This window comes from Gymnoscopelus microlampas (genome assembly GCF_963454915.1).
Source record: "Gymnoscopelus microlampas genome assembly, chromosome: 10".
Lineage (NCBI taxonomy): Eukaryota > Metazoa > Chordata > Actinopteri > Myctophiformes > Myctophidae > Gymnoscopelus > Gymnoscopelus microlampas.
In genome coordinates this window covers 29,677,634-29,701,138 of record NC_139947.1, presented here as the reverse complement: position 1 = coordinate 29,701,138, position 23,505 = coordinate 29,677,634, and the positions used below count along the sequence as shown (strand labels likewise).

General features: G+C 41.0%; 2 protein-coding genes across 3 annotated transcripts in view; one reads left to right on the top strand and one right to left on the bottom strand.

Annotated features, from left to right (window-relative positions):
* Positions 1 to 15,514, bottom strand: part of LOC311053940 (pleckstrin homology domain-containing family G member 4B-like) — a 36,648-nt gene extending 21,134 nt beyond the window's left edge. For both annotated transcript variants that reach the window (XM_084069747.1, XM_084069748.1), the window contains exon 1: positions 15,160 to 15,514. In XM_084069747.1, the coding sequence (XP_083925873.1) occupies positions 15,160 to 15,162 (3 nt within the window). In that variant the 5' untranslated portion in view covers positions 15,163 to 15,514. The remainder of the gene's footprint in view (positions 1 to 15,159) is intronic.
* Positions 1,737 to 4,016, top strand: LOC311053263 (general transcription and DNA repair factor IIH helicase subunit XPD-like; the record flags this gene model as incomplete). Its single annotated transcript, XM_084068724.1, has 1 exon — positions 1,737 to 4,016. One exon carries the CDS (start codon positions 1,737 to 1,739, stop codon positions 4,014 to 4,016), a length of 2,280 nt encoding a protein of 759 aa, XP_083924850.1.
* Positions 15,515 to 23,505: the final 7,991 nt, after the last annotated feature.

Genomic DNA, 23,505 nt, shown 5'->3' with positions numbered 1-23,505 from the left:
ATAAGCATAATGCACGGTGTGTGTGTGTGTGTGTGTGTGTGTGTGTGTGTGTGTGTGTGTGTGTGTGTACACTACAGCCACAGACTCACACTTGCACGTGCGCACACACTCACACTTGCACGTGCACACCTCCCAGGCTGCTCTGAATACTGAATAAGCTGACTGGCAGGGCGCAAATGCTTAGTGGTCCAAAGGTTAAAGGATGACTTCATTTTCCCAGAGGGAAGTTGTGTTGGTCAAGTACAGTAACAGCAGGGCACATCAATAAAACAATGCAATACTCAATACAGCCTGGAGTGAATTACAATAATCTGCAGCACTCATTCGCACATGCAAAAGGCAACTACGTAACGTGCACAATCATCACACATGCATCTGATGAGATGCACTCACTCACACACACGCTGCAACATGCAGAGCTTGCATTAGGAACAGCTGCATAAGATATGGTACTGTATGTACTATGTACAGTACAGTAGAAGACCCATTTCTAATATAGACTCAGTCACTCAACTATTGACCCTCTGGCAAGGGAATTCATTTCTAATGTATCTCTGTGCTAAAAATTAGTACATCATACAGGTACATCACACATCGTGTACTGAGTATTTGGAATGATCTATTGGCTGAAAACCAGAAGTTGTGCAACCCCCTAGCACCTAATAGTATTCAGTGCATGTGTATCTTGTACAAGCAGATCTCCCTAGCACCCGGAATAACCAGGCTGGCATCCAGTTGCTGTGGATTCACACTGCTCTACATAAACACGGATCTCTCTCACTCAGCCACTGAAATAAATGGCTATGCTCACATTACTAGATAGGATGTCCCACAGCGGTAGTCGAGGACAGTTTAAATGTCTCTGTCTGTCTAATATCATTAGAAGACAGAAATAGGCTAGGCATCGCCCATTCCTGGAATCAGGCTCAAACACTGGGAATAACTGGAAATAATAAATAATATAATACAATCTGCAGCTACAGAAACTGCACATTTACTCTCCAAGTTGAATGCTTATCAACACACTCCAAATGTGTAGCTGCATTGGAAATTCCTTATATGGTTATGGCTGAGTCATGGTGACATGAGCGTGACGTCATGCCGGCCGGCCTCCCTTAAAAACCCATTAAAACCGGGACAGCATCCATTTTAGATTTTAGTGTTGGAAATAATAAAAGAAAAGAATAAAAGAAAGTGTTGGCTATTCAGAAATAGCAGATGTAAAGAATGTTTCAGAGCATACTAGCATTAGTCATAAATGGATACCACCGCGAGTTAGACCATGTTCAGGATGCCTGGAAACCCATACAGTATATGGAGATAACTGACTTATTCCATCCCGACATCCCCATATATGGATATGACTGACTCACAGCGACATCACCGTGATGACACCAGCACCGTAGCCAACGACATAAAAGGCAAAGGAATCTCCGGGTTAGATCAGATCCATCGGCGATACTCAGACAAATCAGAAAGTGTGAGAACTACCGCTTTAGAAGGCATTGTAGAATCAGCCTAAGCCTGGCACAGGTCTGTACCCGTCTGTCTGTGTCCCTTTTATGCCCATGTTTGGAGATTTCTGTATCTGTCTGCCTGTATCCCTTCATGCCCATATATGGAGTTCAGTGTGACGCATGCCCAAATATGGAGTCCAGGCCAGTCTATGATGTCAGAATGATGATAAGGAAGGGAGTAGAGACGCAGACGTCTTCAAGCGAGTAGTGTAATTCAAGATGAAGCTGAACATCGAGGGCCTCCTGGTGTATTTTCCATATGACTACATCTATCCAGAGCAATATTCCTACATGCTGGAGCTGAAGAGGACACTGGATGCTAAGGGACATGGGGTTCTGGAGATGCCTTCAGGAACAGGAAAGACGATATCTCTGTTGTCTCTGATTGTTGCTTACCAGAAGGCCTATCCTCTGGAGGTGACAAAGCTCATCTACTGTTCAAGAACAGTTCCTGAGATTGAGAAAGTAGTGGAGGAGCTGAGGAAGCTGATGGAGTATTATTCTAAAGCGGCTGGACAGGTCAACTTTCTGGCACTAGCTCTCTCCTCTAGGAAGAACCTCTGTATTCACCCTGAGGTGTGTTCTCTGCGCTATGGGAAGGAGGTAGATGGGAAGTGCCACAGTCTGACAGCATCATACATTCGTGCACAACACCACAGCGACCCCAGCAAGCCTGTATGCCAGTTCTATGAGTCTTTTGAAGCAGTCGGACGACAGGTGCCCCTCCCTGCTGGCATCTATAACCTTGATGATCTGAAGGACTATGGCAGGAAGAAAGGCTGGTGTCCTTACTTCATGGCACGCCATGCGCTTCTGCATGCCAACATTGTAGTATACAGCTACCACTACCTCCTGGACCCAAAAATTGCAGACCTGGTGTCCAAAGAGCTGGCCAAGAAATCAGTAGTGGTGTTTGATGAGGCTCACAACATAGACAATGTGTGTATTGACTCCATGAGTGTGAACATCACAAGACGAACACTGGACCGCTGTCAGACCAATGTGGAGACACTCCAGAATACCATACACAAGATAAAAGAGACGGATTCAGCCAAACTGAAGGAGGAGTATAGGCGGATGGTGGAGGGCCTGAAGGAAGCCAACATTGCCAGGGAAACAGACATCTACATGTCAAACCCAGTGCTGCCAAATGAAATCCTCCAAGAGGCGATTCCTGGCAGTATCCGTACAGCGGAGCACTTCGTAGGTTTCCTGAAGCGGTTTCTGGAGTACCTGAAATCCCGTCTGAGGGTCCACCATGTGGTCCAAGAGAGCACCCCCCAGTTCCTCAAAGACATCTTTGAAAAGGTCTGCATCGACCGCAAACCTCTCAGGTTCTGTGCAGAGAGGTTGCGGTCTTTACTGCGGACCCTGGAGATTGCTGATATTGCGGATTTCTCTCCTATTACTCTCATCTCTAACTTTGCTACCCTGGTCAGCACCTACAGCAAAGGTTTCACCATTATCATTGAGCCCTCTGAGGACAGAACTCCTACCATTGCTAACCCTGTACTGCACTTCAGCTGTATGGACCCCTCCATCGCCATCAAGCCTGTCTTTGAACGATTCCAGTCTGTTGTCATCACTTCTGGAACTCTCTCTCCTCTGGACATTTATCCCAAAATACTTGACTTCCGACCTGTCACCATTGCGTCTTTCACCATGACCCTAGCACGGACATGTCTCTGTCCTCTGATTGTGGGCAGGGGAAATGACCAAGTGGCCTTGAGCTCTAAGTTTGAGACCAGGGAAGACTTTGCGGTGATCCGCAACTATGGTAACCTGCTCCTGGAGATGTCGGCCGTCGTTCCTGATGGCATTGTGGCATTTTTCACTAGCTATGTTTACATGGAGAATATTGTGGCATCCTGGTATGAACAGGGTATCCTGGAGAATGTCCAGAGGAACAAGCTGATCTTCATTGAGACTCCAGATGCTGCAGAAACTAGCATGGCCCTGGAGTTATACCAGGAGGCATGTCAGAATGGTAGAGGAGCCATCCTTTTGTCTGTGGCCCGAGGGAAAGTGTCTGAAGGAATAGACTTTGTGCATCACTTTGGTCGAGCTGTGATCATGTTTGGAGTGCCGTACGTTTACACACAGAGCCGTATTCTCAAGGCTCGTCTGGAGTACCTCAGGGACCAGTTCCAGATCAGAGAGAATGACTTCCTGACCTTTGACGCCATGCGCCACGCCGCTCAGTGTGTGGGCCGAGTTATTAGGGGAAAGACTGATTACGGACTCATGATCTTTGCTGACAAGCGCTACGCCAGGGCTGACAAGCGCGGAAAACTTCCCAGGTGGATCCAGGAGCACATCAGTGATGGCAGTCTGAACCTCACTGTGGACGAGACTGTCCAGCTCTCCAAACACTTCCTACGAGAGATGGCTCAGCCTTTCAAACAGGAGGACCAGCTGGGTCTGTCTCTGCTGACTCTAGAGCAGCTCCAGTCAGAGGAGATGCTGAAAAAGATCGCTCAGATCGCCCACCAGTCCTGAGGAAACGCAAACCAAAATATAATATCACCATAACAACGCCAGACCTGATGATGGTGATCTTCAGTATTGATGCACAGACTGTTGTGGTTCCCAAACATAGGACCAATTTGCCACATTCACACAGTGGCCATTTTTCTCTTATCTCACACTAGTAGAACTTCTGTGACGTTCAGATAGAGGCTAAGTAAGTTGTACTGAAAAACATTTTATGTTAAAGGGCAAGACCACTTTGGTAGAGGTTTGGGTTGTGTAGTTACCTCGCCATGAAGTAACTCCAAAGGTGGACAAGAAATTAAAAAAAATTGCTCCATTGATTAGAAATTGATCATTCAAAATATGCTCCTCATTGACTTACATTGTACAGTAAAACAGCTCTCAAAGTCGCTCTTTTAGCATGTAAAAGAACGTAAACAAAGTTGATTCAGACAATATAGAACATCATCAAACCCAGTACTGTTGTTTTTTTTGAAAAAAATGTTAACTTCCTGTTGATTTTGCTATTTTTATTAGAAAGAAAACCCGGACTGGATTGGCGGATCCGGATCCGGATCTTCAAATAGTAAAATAAGCAGGAAGTTGACATTTTTATTAAAAAAATAAACAGTACTGGGTTTGGTGATGTTCTATATTGTGTGAATCCGCTTAGTTTGTGTTTTACGGGCTAAAAGAGTGACTTTGAGAGCTGTTTCAGTGTACAATGTAAGTCAATGAGGAGCATATTTTGAATTATACATTTCTAATTAATGGAACAATTATTTTTCATTTCTTGTCCACCTTTGGAGTTACATCATGGCAAGGAAACTACACAACCCAAACCTCTACCAAAGTGGTCTTACCCTTTAAGTATCAAATATAAAGATAGAACCCAATATGTTAAATAATACAGTATTCCAGATTAGAGGTCTTTGTTAGAGACCTTACCACAACATCTTTCAACCCACTTTTGGGTTCAGACCAGCCAGTAGAGAACCACTGCCTATTTTATAGGCACTGTATAGACTATCTCTTTTCTAAACGCAAACGGGAATATAAACTACATTTCACATTTCCCCAAAAAAAGATAAGGAAGGGAGTAGCACCGTGCTACAAACTGTTAACAGGCAGGTCCGGTGCATCACAGGAGCGGGACACATCAGCAGACAAAAATAATAAAATATTGGAACATCACAGACAAATACATTATTTACAAGGTGCTAAGTAAAGAAAATATAATATTATGTCATGTCATATGATGCCTTGACGTCTACAGAAAATAGCAGTTTGATTAAATTGAGGGATAATGTAAATATTTTGTTAAACTGACTGTAAAAGTGTAATCAGTCACTCTGGTAATGGTGTGTTGAAAAGGATTTTTTGTATTTTCTTTACTCGGACAAAAAGTAGGACAGCTAAGGAGCGAGCATATGGCACAAAGGAGAAAAGGATTTGTTCGCATAGGTCAGCACAGCAGGGATTTGTTCCCATACCGTAGGTCAGCAGTGGGGGTGATGCGGCGTGGGTTCGTGTCATAACCACTACATACATTCAATAAAACACAAAAACAACCCCATATTTAAATCTGTAGTTCCCATACCACAAGGCCTACCCAGGGTATACTGAGAGCAGGACAAAGTTAGCTCAGTTATTTGGTCATCTGAGGGATAATTTAATTGTATAGTAAGTAGATTATTGACGCAGACAGCACTGTGACCATTCAGTGAACAATCAATAAGGTATTGGAATGGCACACACCCTGCATTGTTGCATTCAGGGAGAATCCTGGTGACAAATGTTCAGATGCTGATAAAACATGTGAGATTCCTTCATGGTAAGAAAAAGTAATCTTGTGTTGAATATTCATTCTCAAGTTTAAGGTACATAATATGTTCAGTGAATTATACGATAGATACAACCACTATAGTCTACAGTTGGTCAGAATAACCAAGAGTGATTTAATTGGACTGGTATACAGTAGATAATCACAATTGTACTGTAGGAGGTGTCAAAGGAAATCAGGGCTGCTAGTCCAGGAAACATTTGCCAGAAATTTCCCTTTGAGTCAAACAGGAAAAGAATTCAACTGGAAAATAATCATTTTGGAATCAGTCCCCGGGGATGTTTTGTCCTGACAGATAAAACGGATTGTTAGAGTCTTATACAACAGCTCAGTGGGAAACACAATTCCCCTGAGACAAAATGCATTGGTTGCTTTGAAACCTGTATGTTTCAGACCATAATACAGCAAAATTGAACATTCACATTTCACATTTTTGCTTCCTTTTAAACTAGTATCAAAGTGTTCAATAGACAAAAGTCACAACGTGACAGACACAACACTTAGTTTAACTGAGGGTAATCGTTTCTCTACCACAGTGCACACGTGTTGACGCCTGGGTCGCCATGGACCTGTGCCAAATTGCACTTGGGGCCGGATATAAACACAAGGCTCAGTAGGCCTACTGTACATGACCGCTCAGGCACTGAGGCAGCCAAACGGTATATTTAGTAGCTTCACAGGGATCAGAGAAACAGCCCTTGTGGCAAGCAAACTCTAATCATGATAGCCTTGATCAGCAGAAGGTTTTGAAGGTGGCTTCAAAGTAGTCATCAGGCAGTCACTGGGCCTGTGTTTATGTCATTAAAAACACGTCAGGGGAGTTGCGTAGGGAGCCCTGCGTTTAAACATGTGTATGAGCACGCTACTATGGGAGAAAGTTAAAGCCTGATTTATATGTCGTCGTACCAGTGTTGTGCACTGAAAATAGCCGCAATGTTTTGGAACGAGCATTGATGGAGCATAAATCAGACGTGTGTGTGTGCGCACGTGTGAATGTGTTACCGCATGTCGTAACTGTGTATCTGTGGATTTATTTGTGCATGTATGAATGTGCGTGTGTGTGTGTGTGCACCAACTGGGTGAGGAGTGTTATTATATCAAAGTGTGGATTAGCTTTCACTAGCTTACTCATCCCATCTGTAATTAGCCCACAGCTGTGCTTAATGTAACTCACACCAGGAGATTTCATAACAAACAACCAGAAATTATCACTTAGCTACAGTAATAACAGGTGAAAACACTTTAAGCTTCCAGACATCTAGACTGAGCTATGCTGTCGCCCACTGATTCAAGTTGATGTCATAGGTTACACCACTTGAAGTCATATATGAAGTAAAATTTCAGAAATTACAATAAATATGCTGCAACTATTATAGCTCAAGCCTTTGAGATACACTGGCAAACACACATTAGTATTTCCACTATATTATTACACTACTCTTGACCATGGCATTTTAGTTCAAAATGACTTATTTCTATTTATCTTATTTTAAAATTGCCTTGTGGGTGGTCGGACGGTGGACAATGGGTGGGTGTCACAAACATAACATGCCCATATATAGATCGTACATAGTTCTGCAAACAGGTTGTTGCATATGGTTGAGCATGATGGAGCTTATTTTAGTAAGCCTAAATAATCACATATTTTAACATCTAAACCTCAATTTAATGATTTATGCTTTAAACTAAATTATAGTTTGTAAAATAAAAACTCAGTCAGCACTAAATATTTGAAAACCTGTCTTTAGGGAGGCAAAAGAAACATGGTAAATCCAAGCTCACGTAATGTACAGGAACAGTCCTTCCTTAGGTAAAGGCCAAGTGGTGATTTGTAGTTTAGTAAACAGAGCTGTTGAGCTGACTGTTGTGTATTTCCATTGAATCACCAAAGGAGTACAAGTCGGCCTTTTCTGCAGCAAGAGAAGAGAGCCTCTGTTTAACCTGGTCAACACAGGAGCTAACTCCCAAACATTGAGGTCACACTCAAAACAGGAATAGACCAGGTGTAAAGGTTAATGGATTCTGGCTTCAACGACATGGCAAATATGCAGGAAGCCGGGCGGGAAAATCACTGCAGAGTACATATAGCCGTACTTGCCAAATCAAATGTACAAGTGTCTTTATTTGCTGGTTGGCTAGCATGTTTCCTTCTTGCATTAATTAATATAAGCATAATGCACGGTGTGTGTGTGTGTGTGTGTGTGTGTGTGTGTGTGTGTGTGTGTGTGTGTGTACACTACAGCCACAGACTCACACTTGCACGTGCGCACACACTCACACTTGCACGTGCACACCTCCCAGGCTGCTCTGAATACTGAATAAGCTGACTGGCAGGGCGCAAATGCTTAGTGGTCCAAAGGTTAAAGGATGACTTCATTTTCCCAGAGGGAAGTTGTGTTGGTCAAGTACAGTAACAGCAGGGCACATCAATAAAACAATGCAATACTCAATACAGCCTGGAGTGAATTACAATAATCTGCAGCACTCATTCGCACATGCAAAAGGCAACTACGTAACGTGCACAATCATCACACATGCATCTGATGAGATGCACTCACTCACACACACGCTGCAACATGCAGAGCTTGCATTAGGAACAGCTGCATAAGATATGGTACTGTATGTACTATGTACAGTACAGTAGAAGACCCATTTCTAATATAGACTCAGTCACTCAACTATTGACCCTCTGGCAAGGGAATTCATTTCTAATGTATCTCTGTGCTAAAAATTAGTACATCATACAGGTACATCACACATCGTGTACTGAGTATTTGGAATGATCTATTGGCTGAAAACCAGAAGTTGTGCAACCCCCTAGCACCTAATAGTATTCAGTGCATGTGTATCTTGTACAAGCAGATCTCCCTAGCACCCGGAATAACCAGGCTGGCATCCAGTTGCTGTGGATTCACACTGCTCTACATAAACACGGATCTCTCTCACTCAGCCACTGAAATAAATGGCTATGCTCACATTACTAGATAGGATGTCCCACAGCGGTAGTCGAGGACAGTTTAAATGTCTCTGTCTGTCTAATATCATTAGAAGACAGAAATAGGCTAGGCATCGCCCATTCCTGGAATCAGGCTCAAACACTGGGAATAACTGGAAATAATAAATAATATAATACAATCTGCAGCTACAGAAACTGCACATTTACTCTCCAAGTTGAATGCTTATCAACACACTCCTGGGAAAACTTCCCAGGTGGATCCAGGAGCACATCAGTGATGGCAGTCTGAACCTCACTGTGGACGAGACTGTCCAGCTCTCCAAACACTTCCTACGAGAGATGGCTCAGCCTTTCAAACAGGAGGACCAGCTGGGTCTGTCTCTGCTGACTCTAGAGCAGCTCCAGTCAGAGGAGATGCTGAAAAAGATCGCTCAGATCGCCCACCAGTCCTGAGGAAACGCAAACCAAAATATAATATCACCATAACAACGCCAGACCTGATGATGGTGATCTTCAGTATTGATGCACAGACTGTTGTGGTTCCCAAACATAGGACCAATTTGCCACATTCACACAGTGGCCATTTTTCTCTTATCTCACACTAGTAGAACTTCTGTGACGTTCAGATAGAGGCTAAGTAAGTTGTACTGAAAAACATTTTATGTTAAAGGGCAAGACCACTTTGGTAGAGGTTTGGGTTGTGTAGTTACCTCGCCATGAAGTAACTCCAAAGGTGGACAAGAAATTAAAAAAAATTGCTCCATTGATTAGAAATTGATCATTCAAAATATGCTCCTCATTGACTTACATTGTACAGTAAAACAGCTCTCAAAGTCGCTCTTTTAGCATGTAAAAGAACGTAAACAAAGTTGATTCAGACAATATAGAACATCATCAAACCCAGTACTGTTGTTTTTTTTGAAAAAAATGTTAACTTCCTGTTGATTTTGCTATTTTTATTAGAAAGAAAACCCGGACTGGATTGGCGGATCCGGATCCGGATCTTCAAATAGTAAAATAAGCAGGAAGTTGACATTTTTATTAAAAAAATAAACAGTACTGGGTTTGGTGATGTTCTATATTGTGTGAATCCGCTTAGTTTGTGTTTTACGGGCTAAAAGAGTGACTTTGAGAGCTGTTTCAGTGTACAATGTAAGTCAATGAGGAGCATATTTTGAATTATACATTTCTAATTAATGGAACAATTATTTTTCATTTCTTGTCCACCTTTGGAGTTACATCATGGCAAGGAAACTACACAACCCAAACCTCTACCAAAGTGGTCTTACCCTTTAAGTATCAAATATAAAGATAGAACCCAATATGTTAAATAATACAGTATTCCAGATTAGAGGTCTTTGTTAGAGACCTTACCACAACATCTTTCAACCCACTTTTGGGTTCAGACCAGCCAGTAGAGAACCACTGCCTATTTTATAGGCACTGTATAGACTATCTCTTTTCTAAACGCAAACGGGAATATAAACTACATTTCACATTTCCCCAAAAAAAGATAAGGAAGGGAGTAGCACCGTGCTACAAACTGTTAACAGGCAGGTCCGGTGCATCACAGGAGCGGGACACATCAGCAGACAAAAATAATAAAATATTGGAACATCACAGACAAATACATTATTTACAAGGTGCTAAGTAAAGAAAATATAATATTATGTCATGTCATATGATGCCTTGACGTCTACAGAAAATAGCAGTTTGATTAAATTGAGGGATAATGTAAATATTTTGTTAAACTGACTGTAAAAGTGTAATCAGTCACTCTGGTAATGGTGTGTTGAAAAGGATTTTTTGTATTTTCTTTACTCGGACAAAAAGTAGGACAGCTAAGGAGCGAGCATATGGCACAAAGGAGAAAAGGATTTGTTCGCATAGGTCAGCACAGCAGGGATTTGTTCCCATACCGTAGGTCAGCAGTGGGGGTGATGCGGCGTGGGTTCGTGTCATAACCACTACATACATTCAATAAAACACAAAAACAACCCCATATTTAAATCTGTAGTTCCCATACCACAAGGCCTACCCAGGGTATACTGAGAGCAGGACAAAGTTAGCTCAGTTATTTGGTCATCTGAGGGATAATTTAATTGTATAGTAAGTAGATTATTGACGCAGACAGCACTGTGACCATTCAGTGAACAATCAATAAGGTATTGGAATGGCACACACCCTGCATTGTTGCATTCAGGGAGAATCCTGGTGACAAATGTTCAGATGCTGATAAAACATGTGAGATTCCTTCATGGTAAGAAAAAGTAATCTTGTGTTGAATATTCATTCTCAAGTTTAAGGTACATAATATGTTCAGTGAATTATACGATAGATACAACCACTATAGTCTACAGTTGGTCAGAATAACCAAGAGTGATTTAATTGGACTGGTATACAGTAGATAATCACAATTGTACTGTAGGAGGTGTCAAAGGAAATCAGGGCTGCTAGTCCAGGAAACATTTGCCAGAAATTTCCCTTTGAGTCAAACAGGAAAAGAATTCAACTGGAAAATAATCATTTTGGAATCAGTCCCCGGGGATGTTTTGTCCTGACAGATAAAACGGATTGTTAGAGTCTTATACAACAGCTCAGTGGGAAACACAATTCCCCTGAGACAAAATGCATTGGTTGCTTTGAAACCTGTATGTTTCAGACCATAATACAGCAAAATTGAACATTCACATTTCACATTTTTGCTTCCTTTTAAACTAGTATCAAAGTGTTCAATAGACAAAAGTCACAACGTGACAGACACAACACTTAGTTTAACTGAGGGTAATCGTTTCTCTACCACAGTGCACACGTGTTGACGCCTGGGTCGCCATGGACCTGTGCCAAATTGCACTTGGGGCCGGATATAAACACAAGGCTCAGTAGGCCTACTGTACATGACCGCTCAGGCACTGAGGCAGCCAAACGGTATATTTAGTAGCTTCACAGGGATCAGAGAAACAGCCCTTGTGGCAAGCAAACTCTAATCATGATAGCCTTGATCAGCAGAAGGTTTTGAAGGTGGCTTCAAAGTAGTCATCAGGCAGTCACTGGGCCTGTGTTTATGTCATTAAAAACACGTCAGGGGAGTTGCGTAGGGAGCCCTGCGTTTAAACATGTGTATGAGCACGCTACTATGGGAGAAAGTTAAAGCCTGATTTATATGTCGTCGTACCAGTGTTGTGCACTGAAAATAGCCGCAATGTTTTGGAACGAGCATTGATGGAGCATAAATCAGACGTGTGTGTGTGCGCACGTGTGAATGTGTTACCGCATGTCGTAACTGTGTATCTGTGGATTTATTTGTGCATGTATGAATGTGCGTGTGTGTGTGTGTGCACCAACTGGGTGAGGAGTGTTATTATATCAAAGTGTGGATTAGCTTTCACTAGCTTACTCATCCCATCTGTAATTAGCCCACAGCTGTGCTTAATGTAACTCACACCAGGAGATTTCATAACAAACAACCAGAAATTATCACTTAGCTACAGTAATAACAGGTGAAAACACTTTAAGCTTCCAGACATCTAGACTGAGCTATGCTGTCGCCCACTGATTCAAGTTGATGTCATAGGTTACACCACTTGAAGTCATATATGAAGTAAAATTTCAGAAATTACAATAAATATGCTGCAACTATTATAGCTCAAGCCTTTGAGATACACTGGCAAACACACATTAGTATTTCCACTATATTATTACACTACTCTTGACCATGGCATTTTAGTTCAAAATGACTTATTTCTATTTATCTTATTTTAAAATTGCCTTGTGGGTGGTCGGACGGTGGACAATGGGTGGGTGTCACAAACATAACATGCCCATATATAGATCGTACATAGTTCTGCAAACAGGTTGTTGCATATGGTTGAGCATGATGGAGCTTATTTTAGTAAGCCTAAATAATCACATATTTTAACATCTAAACCTCAATTTAATGATTTATGCTTTAAACTAAATTATAGTTTGTAAAATAAAAACTCAGTCAGCACTAAATATTTGAAAACCTGTCTTTAGGGAGGCAAAAGAAACATGGTAAATCCAAGCTCACGTAATGTACAGGAACAGTCCTTCCTTAGGTAAAGGCCAAGTGGTGATTTGTAGTTTAGTAAACAGAGCTGTTGAGCTGACTGTTGTGTATTTCCATTGAATCACCAAAGGAGTACAAGTCGGCCTTTTCTGCAGCAAGAGAAGAGAGCCTCTGTTTAACCTGGTCAACACAGGAGCTAACTCCCAAACATTGAGGTCACACTCAAAACAGGAATAGACCAGGTGTAAAGGTTAATGGATTCTGGCTTCAACGACATGGCAAATATGCAGGAAGCCGGGCGGGAAAATCACTGCAGAGTACATATAGCCGTACTTGCCAAATCAAATGTACAAGTGTGCTAGGCGGGCTTTTTTAAAATTCAGTTGCACTCTGAAAACTTTACATAATGTCCCCTTAGTCAGCAGCCCAACAAAATCAATATTATCCACAAGGCACACCCATGCTAGGACTGAGTAGCTGTTAAAACACAGGGAACATAGATTCATTCAGATGTTTTCTCATGAGAAATTCCAGTCTGGCTTTATCAATGGCCAACACATTCTCAGAATAAGGGGTTACAAAATGTTGTGCTCAACATTCCATTTCCGATCCCATGCAACTGTCAACACTTGAGAGCATTTTCATGACGATGTGGTCAAAATTCCATTCCATTCCTCGCCTTCACTGGGTGTATCACAGAAAATTACACTTACATTTTAGACAGTTTCCTCCATGTAACATGCATTCTAACTCTAAATGACTATCATGCCAGCGTGTTGGGATACAGTAGGGAGACATCATACAGTCCTCGCTAGAGCCAGACTGGTGGCAGATGTTTGGTACAATGCTGATCCCCATCTCGGAGAGACCTAGACCACGGATTACAGATATTTTGACCAATAATTTGACCAAAAACTGCTACAAATCCTAATCAATTTGAAAAGATTAGATTGAATTAAAGTTTCTATTTGAGAACGTTTAACTTGAACAAAAAAACTGAACTTTATTTTATTAAACCACCTAAGCCCTAACAATGCAAGCTTGTAGATCTGCTATTTTTCTTTTAAACCTTTCAAAATATTTTCCTATAATGACATGCCCAAATTAGGGACGGTATAATCAGGACACATCGGCTGCATAATTGCCGATACGAAAATCAAATAAAACAAAGTGAAATAATGGCCAATATATCGGCTTGACTGATATATGGTTTGGCCCTAATTCTAACGCTAAAGCAGTAGTGTGTTAGTGTGTGGGGACACAGTAGGGAGATATCATACAGTGACTGTGAAATGGGTCAGAATACCCAATAACTTGAAACCCGGGCCTCACCTTAAGTCACAACAGGTCCTGTGGGGTGCAGGCTGCTATGGAAGCTATGCTAGAATGTTTGTTCCAACATGAAACTCTCTCGTTTCATAAATATAACGTAAATATAAATAAATAATGGAGTCTGCAGCACTATTTCTACAAGGATGGTCACTATAGGACTGTCTACAAAAGGGACACATCATCCCATCGTATTGTTTTATGTTATATTAAATAACATGGTCTTTGGATGTTATATTGTTATATTATACTGTGTTTGTAGTATCCCAAAATACAGTATGATTTTGGACACTTTATAAAAGGAATAAAATGAAAGTACATTATTATGTAAATTTAACTAAGGCATAGCACACTAACATGGCCTTGCATGAAGTGAACTAATACATTGCATGATATCATATGGTATCATATCTTGAATTTGCACCTGTAATAACATTAGAAGGTATCTGACATATTTTAAGTCACACAATATGATAACTCATTTGTCAATAGATCTAGAAATTTGGAATTAAACAAGGACCCCACTTAAAACATGGGTGGATATCATGAACTTGATGCCACAGATATGAAAACCTAAGTGACACTCAACAACACACCTAGAGAACCATGTAACAGTAGATGAAAAATGACGGTGTAATAGTAGCTTATATATTAATTATATTAGCTTATATTAATTCATGTTCCACAGGCAAGGATTACTTAAACTGTAAAATAAAACATGAACCCAACCTAATTCTGAGAGTTAAACCTGCTGTAACACGGGTTAGTAATCAGTTATCTCATTTTACTAAATGTATCATAGTAGAGCAGAGGTTATGGAGTTGGTATTTATTTATTAAACCATCATGTATTCAGTCCTTCAACATACACTCTCAAATAGGACAGCATCATGGTTCAAATATTATACAGAGAAAATATCCAAATCTTGTCAAAAAAGTATTTCAGAAATGTTACATTATGAAAGATATTTTAGTACATTGAAAAGTGAATAGATTAAAACAAAGCATATTACCATCTTCCTTTCTGTGTGTTGCAGTCCCCATTCATTGCAACAGTGGTGATTTGTGAAATAATCCAAGATTAATAATCTACAGATTGGCCGCTGATACAAAGAGGCTGGTGGTCCTCAGTGACATGCCTTCTGTCCTTAAAGTATTTCATGGCTGAGTGAGTGAGGAAAACCCTGAGCTTGCTGGGTGACTGTTCATAAGAGAGGTCTCTGCTCTGCTCTGTCTAACTGTCTCACACTCTACGTTCTTCAAATCTCTTTCTTGTTCCCCACTTTTCTGTAACCGTACTCTCTGTTTCTGTCACTCTCTCTCTTTCTTTCTCTCTCTCTCTCTCTCTCTCTCTCTCCCCCTCTCTCTCTCTCTCTCTCTCTCTGTGTGTGTTTCCTTCACCTCTCTCCTGTCTGTCTGTCTCTCTGGTCTGCTCTCACTCTCTCGCAGCACGTCGAGTGCCTGCCGCTATGTCTGTCTGAGGGGGACAGTATGACCCAACATGAGGGGAGGTGAGAGAGCGAGGGAGGGGACGAAAATGAGAGAAGACAGAGGGAGAGGGACAGTGCAGGAAGATAGAGACAGAAGAGAGAGAGAGAAAGGAAGGGAGAGATAGAGGAGAAGAGGCAGAAGAAGGATGAAAGGGACAGAGTCACAACGCCTTGCAGCCAAGAGGAAATTCCATCTTAACTTTCTTGTTTCTCTCACACCCGACATGCAAGAATATAGACACACATCATGCACACTCTCTCTCTCTGCCCCTTTCTCTCTCACCCCTCTCTCACACACACACACACACACACACACACACACACACACACACACACACACACACACACACACACACACACACACACACACACACACACACACACACACACAGACACACACACACACACACACACACACACACACACACACACACACACACACACACACACGCGACCATAATTAACCCTATGCCAATGTGGAACATGATCCAGCATGCTCTGCCAACCAAAACTAAATAATCACATTCACAACAACTATTCAGACAGTCACTGCAGTGACTGTCTGAGTGTGAGCTCCAGAAGCCCCAACTAAGACCTGCTTATTGAAGAGAAGTGCCCACATCCAGGTCTGTTTTCAAACACTCTACAGTAGCACAACTAGAACTAATTGGACAATTGTATTAGCACACAGGACCACATTGAATAGAATAGAAAGTAAATTACAGAACGTTTGGTCCTCATGCAAGGAAATTTCACTTGTAGCTTTAAATAATATACAAGATACATGAAAAATGTGGTACAATACAAGGACAACATAATGATTCTCCAGTATAAATGTGAGTGATTTACTGCAATGTTAACAGGGAGATCTGCATACAATTGTCCAGGGTCTGCATGCCATTTCAGGAATCAGATATTGACCGTCAGTGTAAGGCAAGTTAATCAGGAAGTGTAATACTTTACTCTTTGCTTATTACTTGGTATCGAAAGTGAGTACGGTAGTTATATTACTCGTAATATTACTATTTTAGCCAGCTCCTTTTAAATCTGAATCCACTTTATTGGAACAATGATTTACCTAATTGGAGGAAAGCTTTAATGTAGACTTATTACTTGGATTAGTAACTGTAATATAATTACTGCTGTTTTGTGTTTTGGCAATTGTAGTCCCTTATGATGGTTGTTGTTACAGTAAAATATTACTTAGTATTAACGGTAACACATTACTTAAAGGTCGGATCTATAATGCATTATAATCACATTTATAATACATTATAATGCACCATGTAAACACTCGTTATAAATGTTTATAATTATGCATGACAATTTATAACAAGGATTATAAGAGCTGCTTATAATGCATTATAAGCTCAGGGAACAGCACATTATAACTACCATACTTAGTCAGTTATAAGGTGTCTTTATGTATAAAGATTCGTAATACATAATATTTTTTGTTGTTAAATATGGCATATCCTTGAATAATAATGTAAAACAGAGAGTTATTTGACAGGTCACCATTACATGAACATTTGCCTGCATTAGCCAACCACTGGATTAGATAATAACCAAAATCAAAGACGATTATTCTACTGCTATTGATAAAGAATATTAAATTATTTGATTATTTGGGGAAAATTGTTTTGGGATTATTTTTTTCATTAAATGACAAAAGTATAAAAAAAGATATTAGTATGTGCATCTATTAAATTATTGTAACTAAACCATTAAGAAAACAAAAGCTTCAATGATTGATTTATTCTTGTATCCTCATGAGTTTGTTCTAGCCTTGTGCATTAGGCTAACATGACAATGGTAATGCAGAACAGAAAAATGATTACACCCATACTAGGCATACTCTAAAACGTAGTTACTATGGGCCGGCTTTGGATGACCGTATAGTCTTTGCAAAAAAGAAAGGCAAAAAAAAGAGAGATTTTTTCATTTTAATAATCGGTTTTATCCTCAAAACGGATTATTCGAGTAATCGATTATTCTGACCCATCCCTAGCCCGTATAACTATTTTCTTGAAACTGCAAAATGTTGGGAGCTTGTTACAGGGGTAGGCAACTGAGATAAGCCTAGGGCCAATATCACTCCCAGACATTCCATCGCGGGCCGGGCCTCCCCGCGAACATCGCGCGCGTGCATGTGCGTGCACAACACGCGCCCGCGCGCGAAGCGCGCAGGCGCAACATTTTTCGGGTCTAATTCGGGTCTAACTCGGTCTAATTCGGGTCTAATTTGGGTCTAATTCGGTTCTGTTTGACCAATATAAATCAACATTTTTTCCGGTTTAAATATCAGCACAGGCGATTTTTCTGGTGATTTTTTTTTTCTTCTCCATTTTCCTCTAATCTAGCTATAAAATGTTATAAATCCTTTAAAATGCATCGTGTTTATGAGTGCATGATTTCAAAAGTGGGTTCAGGTTCTATGAAATAAGTATTTATAATTATTTTAACATTAATTTTTAATACTTTTTTTATAACACTTTTCAGTAAATCATTCATACTGTATCTTTCTGTATTTGGATATAATAGATATAATAGCGGCCTATATGTGAGACTATCGGTCTGATACTGTATAAAAATAAAATCCCTCCCCCCAAAAAAAAATCAAAAAATATTTTTCTAAAAAAAAAAAAATTCTCAAAATTATCTCACGGGCCAGATATTATTTCTGGGGGCCAATTTCGGCCCGTGGGCCGCCTGTTGCCGACCCCACCTGGTAAACTTTGTGATGTGACAATAATGTTGAAGTTGAAGAGAAGAGAGGAGTGGAGAAGAACATGAACATGATGATGATGAGAGGAGAACAGAAGGAAGACAGTGATGAAATACCTCACTGACAGCAGCTGTTGTGAAGCAGTGGCAAGAATATCTCCTAGAATGTTTGACCTGGTCATGTTTGACCTGGTCATGTCAGAGAGAGAGAGAGAGAGAGAGAGAGAGAGAGAGAGAGAGAGAGAGAGAGAGAGAGAGAGAGAGAGAGAGAGAGAGAGAGAGAGAGAGAGAGAGAGAGAGAGAGAGAGAAGAGAGAGAGAGAGAGAGAGAGAGAGAGAGAGAGAGAGAGAGAGAGAGAGAGAGAGAGAGACACACACACACACACACACACACACACACACACAGACAGACAGACAGACAGACAGACCCAGACTACGGGAGACAGAACTCATGCACCACATTCCTCCAAATGTTTAGTAACCCCTTTCAGTTAATCCTTTGTTCCACAATACATGAATAGACTAATATGATGGATATGAGAATTGCAATGCAACCCAAAAACACTATACATATGCCACAACACGTGAAAAACAATACAACATATCAACAGAACACAACAGTATACGTACATAACAGGGCAGTACAAACTTTTACAGTAATACCCATCACAAAGCCAAAGTTACTGCTCATAATTGATTTAAGAGCAAAGTGCCCTCTGTGCTGATCAGCTGAGAACAGACCTGGGACAAACATGCATCAATGTAGTTGTGTTGGAGAATTCTCTCTCTCTCTCTCTCCCTCTCTCTGGGGCTCCTCCAGGCTTATTGGAAGCACCAACTCTACTGGGTGACCAAGCAAATTGTGCAAATGTCACGGAGAGAAAGGGAGGGAGAGAAGGCTTGTGTGTGTGCACGTGTGCGTATGTGTGTGCGCACACATTAAAACTACACTTGTGTGTAAGTTTGTGCAATTGTTTGTGCAATTGTTTGTGTGTGTGTGTGTGTGTGTGTGTGTGTGTGTGTGTGTGTGTGTGTGTGTGTGTGTGTGTGTGTGTGTGTGTGTGTGTGTGTGTGTGTGTGTGTGTGTGTGTGTGTGTGTGTGTGTGTGTGTGTGTGTGTGTGTGTGTGCGTGTGTGTCATTAGGTCTTAGCGGAGCCACAATGTCCTCGCCTGAGGAGAGAAGCTGTTATTTCAACTGGTGTAGTCAAAGCATGGTTGCCCTTGTCCTCTCCTCTCTCTGTCTCTCTCTGACAGTGCGTCTTTCTCTCTTATACATACATACTTACGGTCCATCTGGTTCCATTTGTACACTCTGTATTATAAATAGTATATTGTATTTAAATCCCTGCTTTCTGCTGCTTAAGACATGTTTTGCCTCTTGGCGGAGTGTCATTGTAAATTAGAATTACAGAACCAAACTGGTTGAATAAAGATGAAATACAAATACATATTCCCTCTGTGCATATGTGCGTGTGTGTGTTCTTTTAACAACCACCCTAAAGGAGGATGAAAAATGCTGCACTATGACAAATTAGTATAAGAGTGGACAAGGGATATACAAGATTCAGTAGAGGATCCCTGACAAAATGTTGGAATTAATCCTCTACATTTATGCATCTTAACCACTGATCCGTTATGCAAGCAGTGGAAAGCACTATACAGCAGTAATGGATAGTTGTTGATATGTGGAATAATAGCAGCGATACAAGGACTTAATTGGTTGGCCTGGTGTTAGTTGACCGATATTTTGTTTATTGATTAGTCAATTGCTGTTTTTTCTACAGCTATGTCCCAAGATCTGTTCAGTATATAAATGCTGATGTTTGTTTATATCCATATTTCAAAATGAAATATCACAAAAAAAACTGACCAAATACCTCAATATCGATAAATAACAAAAAGAGGTTGCGCATCAACAATGATTTTTTTCAGTGGAGTGCTAGACCCAAAATCCAGTATACATATCAAAAATAGGAATCGAAAAGATCCCAAAAAGGTAGCACATCCCAAATTCCACTTTTTGTTGGCACACACCAATAAACAAAAGCCGAAACGTGTAAGCGTGTAGGCACCAGATGTAAGCACCAATAAGTGTGCCTCACAACACGTGAAGCAAAGCATCTTGAGTTTGTAATTTTTGACAATTGACAATATTTGAACAGAGAGAGAGAGAGAGAGAGAGAGAGAGAGAGAGAGAGAGAGAGAGCGAGAGAGAGAGAGAGAGAGAGAGAGAGAGAGAGAGAGAGAGAGAGAAGAGTGTGCCTTGAGTTGATACAATGCCCTTAATGGAAGAGGACTGTTTAGAAGCTGTTAATCCCAACAGGCGATGGAAACAAAACACACCTCAAGGCTCTGGGCTTCTATTTCTGCCTTCAGCATCCTCAGAACGTTTGGTATGTACGCTGCCAAGCTCTGGGCTTAGGCAGCTAGCACCTCATTACCATGCTGCAAAGCAGTTAACATTACTGCATGGATGCATTTCCCTCAGAACGCAATCAGGGGTCAGTATTGGACCGTGCTCTACTCGACTAGAAGTGCACATCACTGACAGAGTGAAATGAGAAATCAGTTAAACTAGTTAGGGCTGAGGGTAATAATACAGATAATTGCGATTATTTGTATGAGATTTAAACTTTTGACATTGAACATTGGAACATAAAAACGTAAAAAACGCAATTCTATTTGACTTTTAGGCTTTTAACAAAAATTGCACAGGCCATACAGTAGTATTAATAAAGTATTAATTTAATACTTTCAAAAATAAATAAAAACATTGCCGAAATAGCCAGCCACTCAACGATGTGTTGTGAGCTTGTAGAGCTGCTATTTTTGTTATTTAAAAAAACAGAAGCTGATATTTTTTGCTATTTTTGTTATTTAAAAAAACAGAACAATTCATGGACGTTTTTAAACATAAAAAAAAGGAAACGATTTTAACGATTCTGCACAATAATAGCGATTAGGTCAAATAATTACAGTCAGGTGATTACGTAATAATTAGGCTGCACTAGCCTTCCTGCTTTCGTGTATAGAGGGGCTGGTTTAAAATCAGCGCAGAGAGAATGTGCCTGATCCCATTGGTTCACCGATCTGTCCGTCAGCCCCCGCCCCGTCAACACAACATTACAAGCGACGCCCACTGCACTCTGGTTGGTTGGGGAAATGAAACACTTCCTATACCGGGTACACCGACACGGGGCTCCTACATGACAAGTGTATAGCAAGCAGGTCACTGATTTGGTTGAGGGTTTAACTTTAAACCTTTCAGGAATCTATTGATTTCCTGCCACCAGACAAGCTTGCAGCTTGTTATGACATACTGACATACAGCTTTACAATTTCACAAACACAGTTTCTACAGTATGAAAATATTTGGTATATTCTGGCCAAAGAAGGAAGGATTGGGGGACCCGCCTCACTGAGTCATATATCATATTATTGTCTACTCTACCTGTATGTCATATTAGCATCTACACAAATACTGGAGTGCAAAGTAAGGACATTTTTGTATTGGTCATACAATATCTGAAATTCTGAATTCAAATTCCCCAAGATTTTTGTTTTACACACTCATACCAGCCATATCACGGTAAGTTTTACCATTAAGGTTTGGGTTGAAATTCGGTTTGATACAGCACAATAAGGAATATGCTTGTAATGCATGCAAACATACATGATACTGACCCACTTTCAAAGAGAGCTGTCAGCCCGGCATTGATGTCCTCATTATGTTAGTGATATGCAAGCCATGTACACAACATGTGTACATGTTGTGTACTGTACATGGCTTCATTCCAGAGGAAAATCAAAAGGTCACTGATACTGTACCCCACTTGAAGTAGGCCCAGTATAGGCACAAGGCGGTTAATGTATGATGGAAAAACTCTAATAATAAGGGCCTCTGATGGAGTGACCATGGGGCCCCGTCTCTGTGCTCTCATATTTGCTTTCAAACGACAGGTCTGGGTTGATGGAGACAAATCGACCCAGCATGGATGCACGGGAGCAGGGGTCTATTTTGGCCATCTGACTGACTGGTTGACCCCCTCCTAAAGCTGACCCAAGCTATCGTAAATCACTGAGTTAGTGGGTCGAGACTCACTGAGACACAGCTGCCGATGAGACGATCGCTTGTAGAAAACAGTGTCACATAGGTGTGGGTCAATAGACATGTTTGTGGTGTGTGAAAAAGACAGAGTGCATGTGTGTGGGTGTGGGTGTATGTGTGTGTGTGTGTGTGTGTGTGTGTGTGTGTGTGTGTGTGTGTGTGTGTGTGTGTGTGTGTGTGTGTGTGGGGGGGGGGGGGGGGGGTGTACTTGTTACTATACTGTACTTGTGAGGGTCCTCAGAAGAGAAATGGTTCTTTTTATAAATGAGTATGTAGGGGTCAGGTTTAGTTAGGCATTTAAAGTTAGTTTTAGGGATTAGGGTTGCTTGCTACCCGAAAATAGCTGATCTACAAGCTCACAGTCACAACACATTGCGTTGTGAACTTGTAGATTTTCTGTGCACAACATCGGCACACAGTATAATTCAACCTTTAGGGTTAGGGTTAAAAGAGGTAAGAAATGTGATATCCTCACAAGTATAGTAAGACCACTGTGTGTGTGTGTGTGTGTGTGTGTGTGTGTGTGTGTGTGTGTGTGTGTGTGTGTGTGTGTGTGTGTGTGTGTGTGTGTGTGTGTGTGTGTGTGTGTGTGTGTGTGTGTGTGTGTGTGTGTGTGTGTGTGTGTGTGTGTGTGTCAACACACATGCATGTGTGAGAGAAGCCTACAGTAACTAACAGATAGCAAGTGATAATAACTGACACTCTCCTGAAATGGAGAGATTTACTGAGAGAGAGAGAGAGAGAGAGAGAGAGAGAGAGAGAGAGAGAGAGAGAGAGAGAGAGAGAGAGAGAGGAAAATGTTTTTAGAAAAAGAAAAAAATAAGAACCACAGCATCAAACAAAGTTCTTCCAAAACCCCTCTATTGGTGGCTAACAACCTCATGTTATTCTTACCACAGCATACAGCATTACTACAACTGACCAACTCTGGCTCCGCTCGCTTTAGCATAATTCCCAGTGCCAGACCTTAACATTGACCCCAGCACTGTCTGGCTGACCACAATACATCACATTGAGCTACAGTTGACTCATACA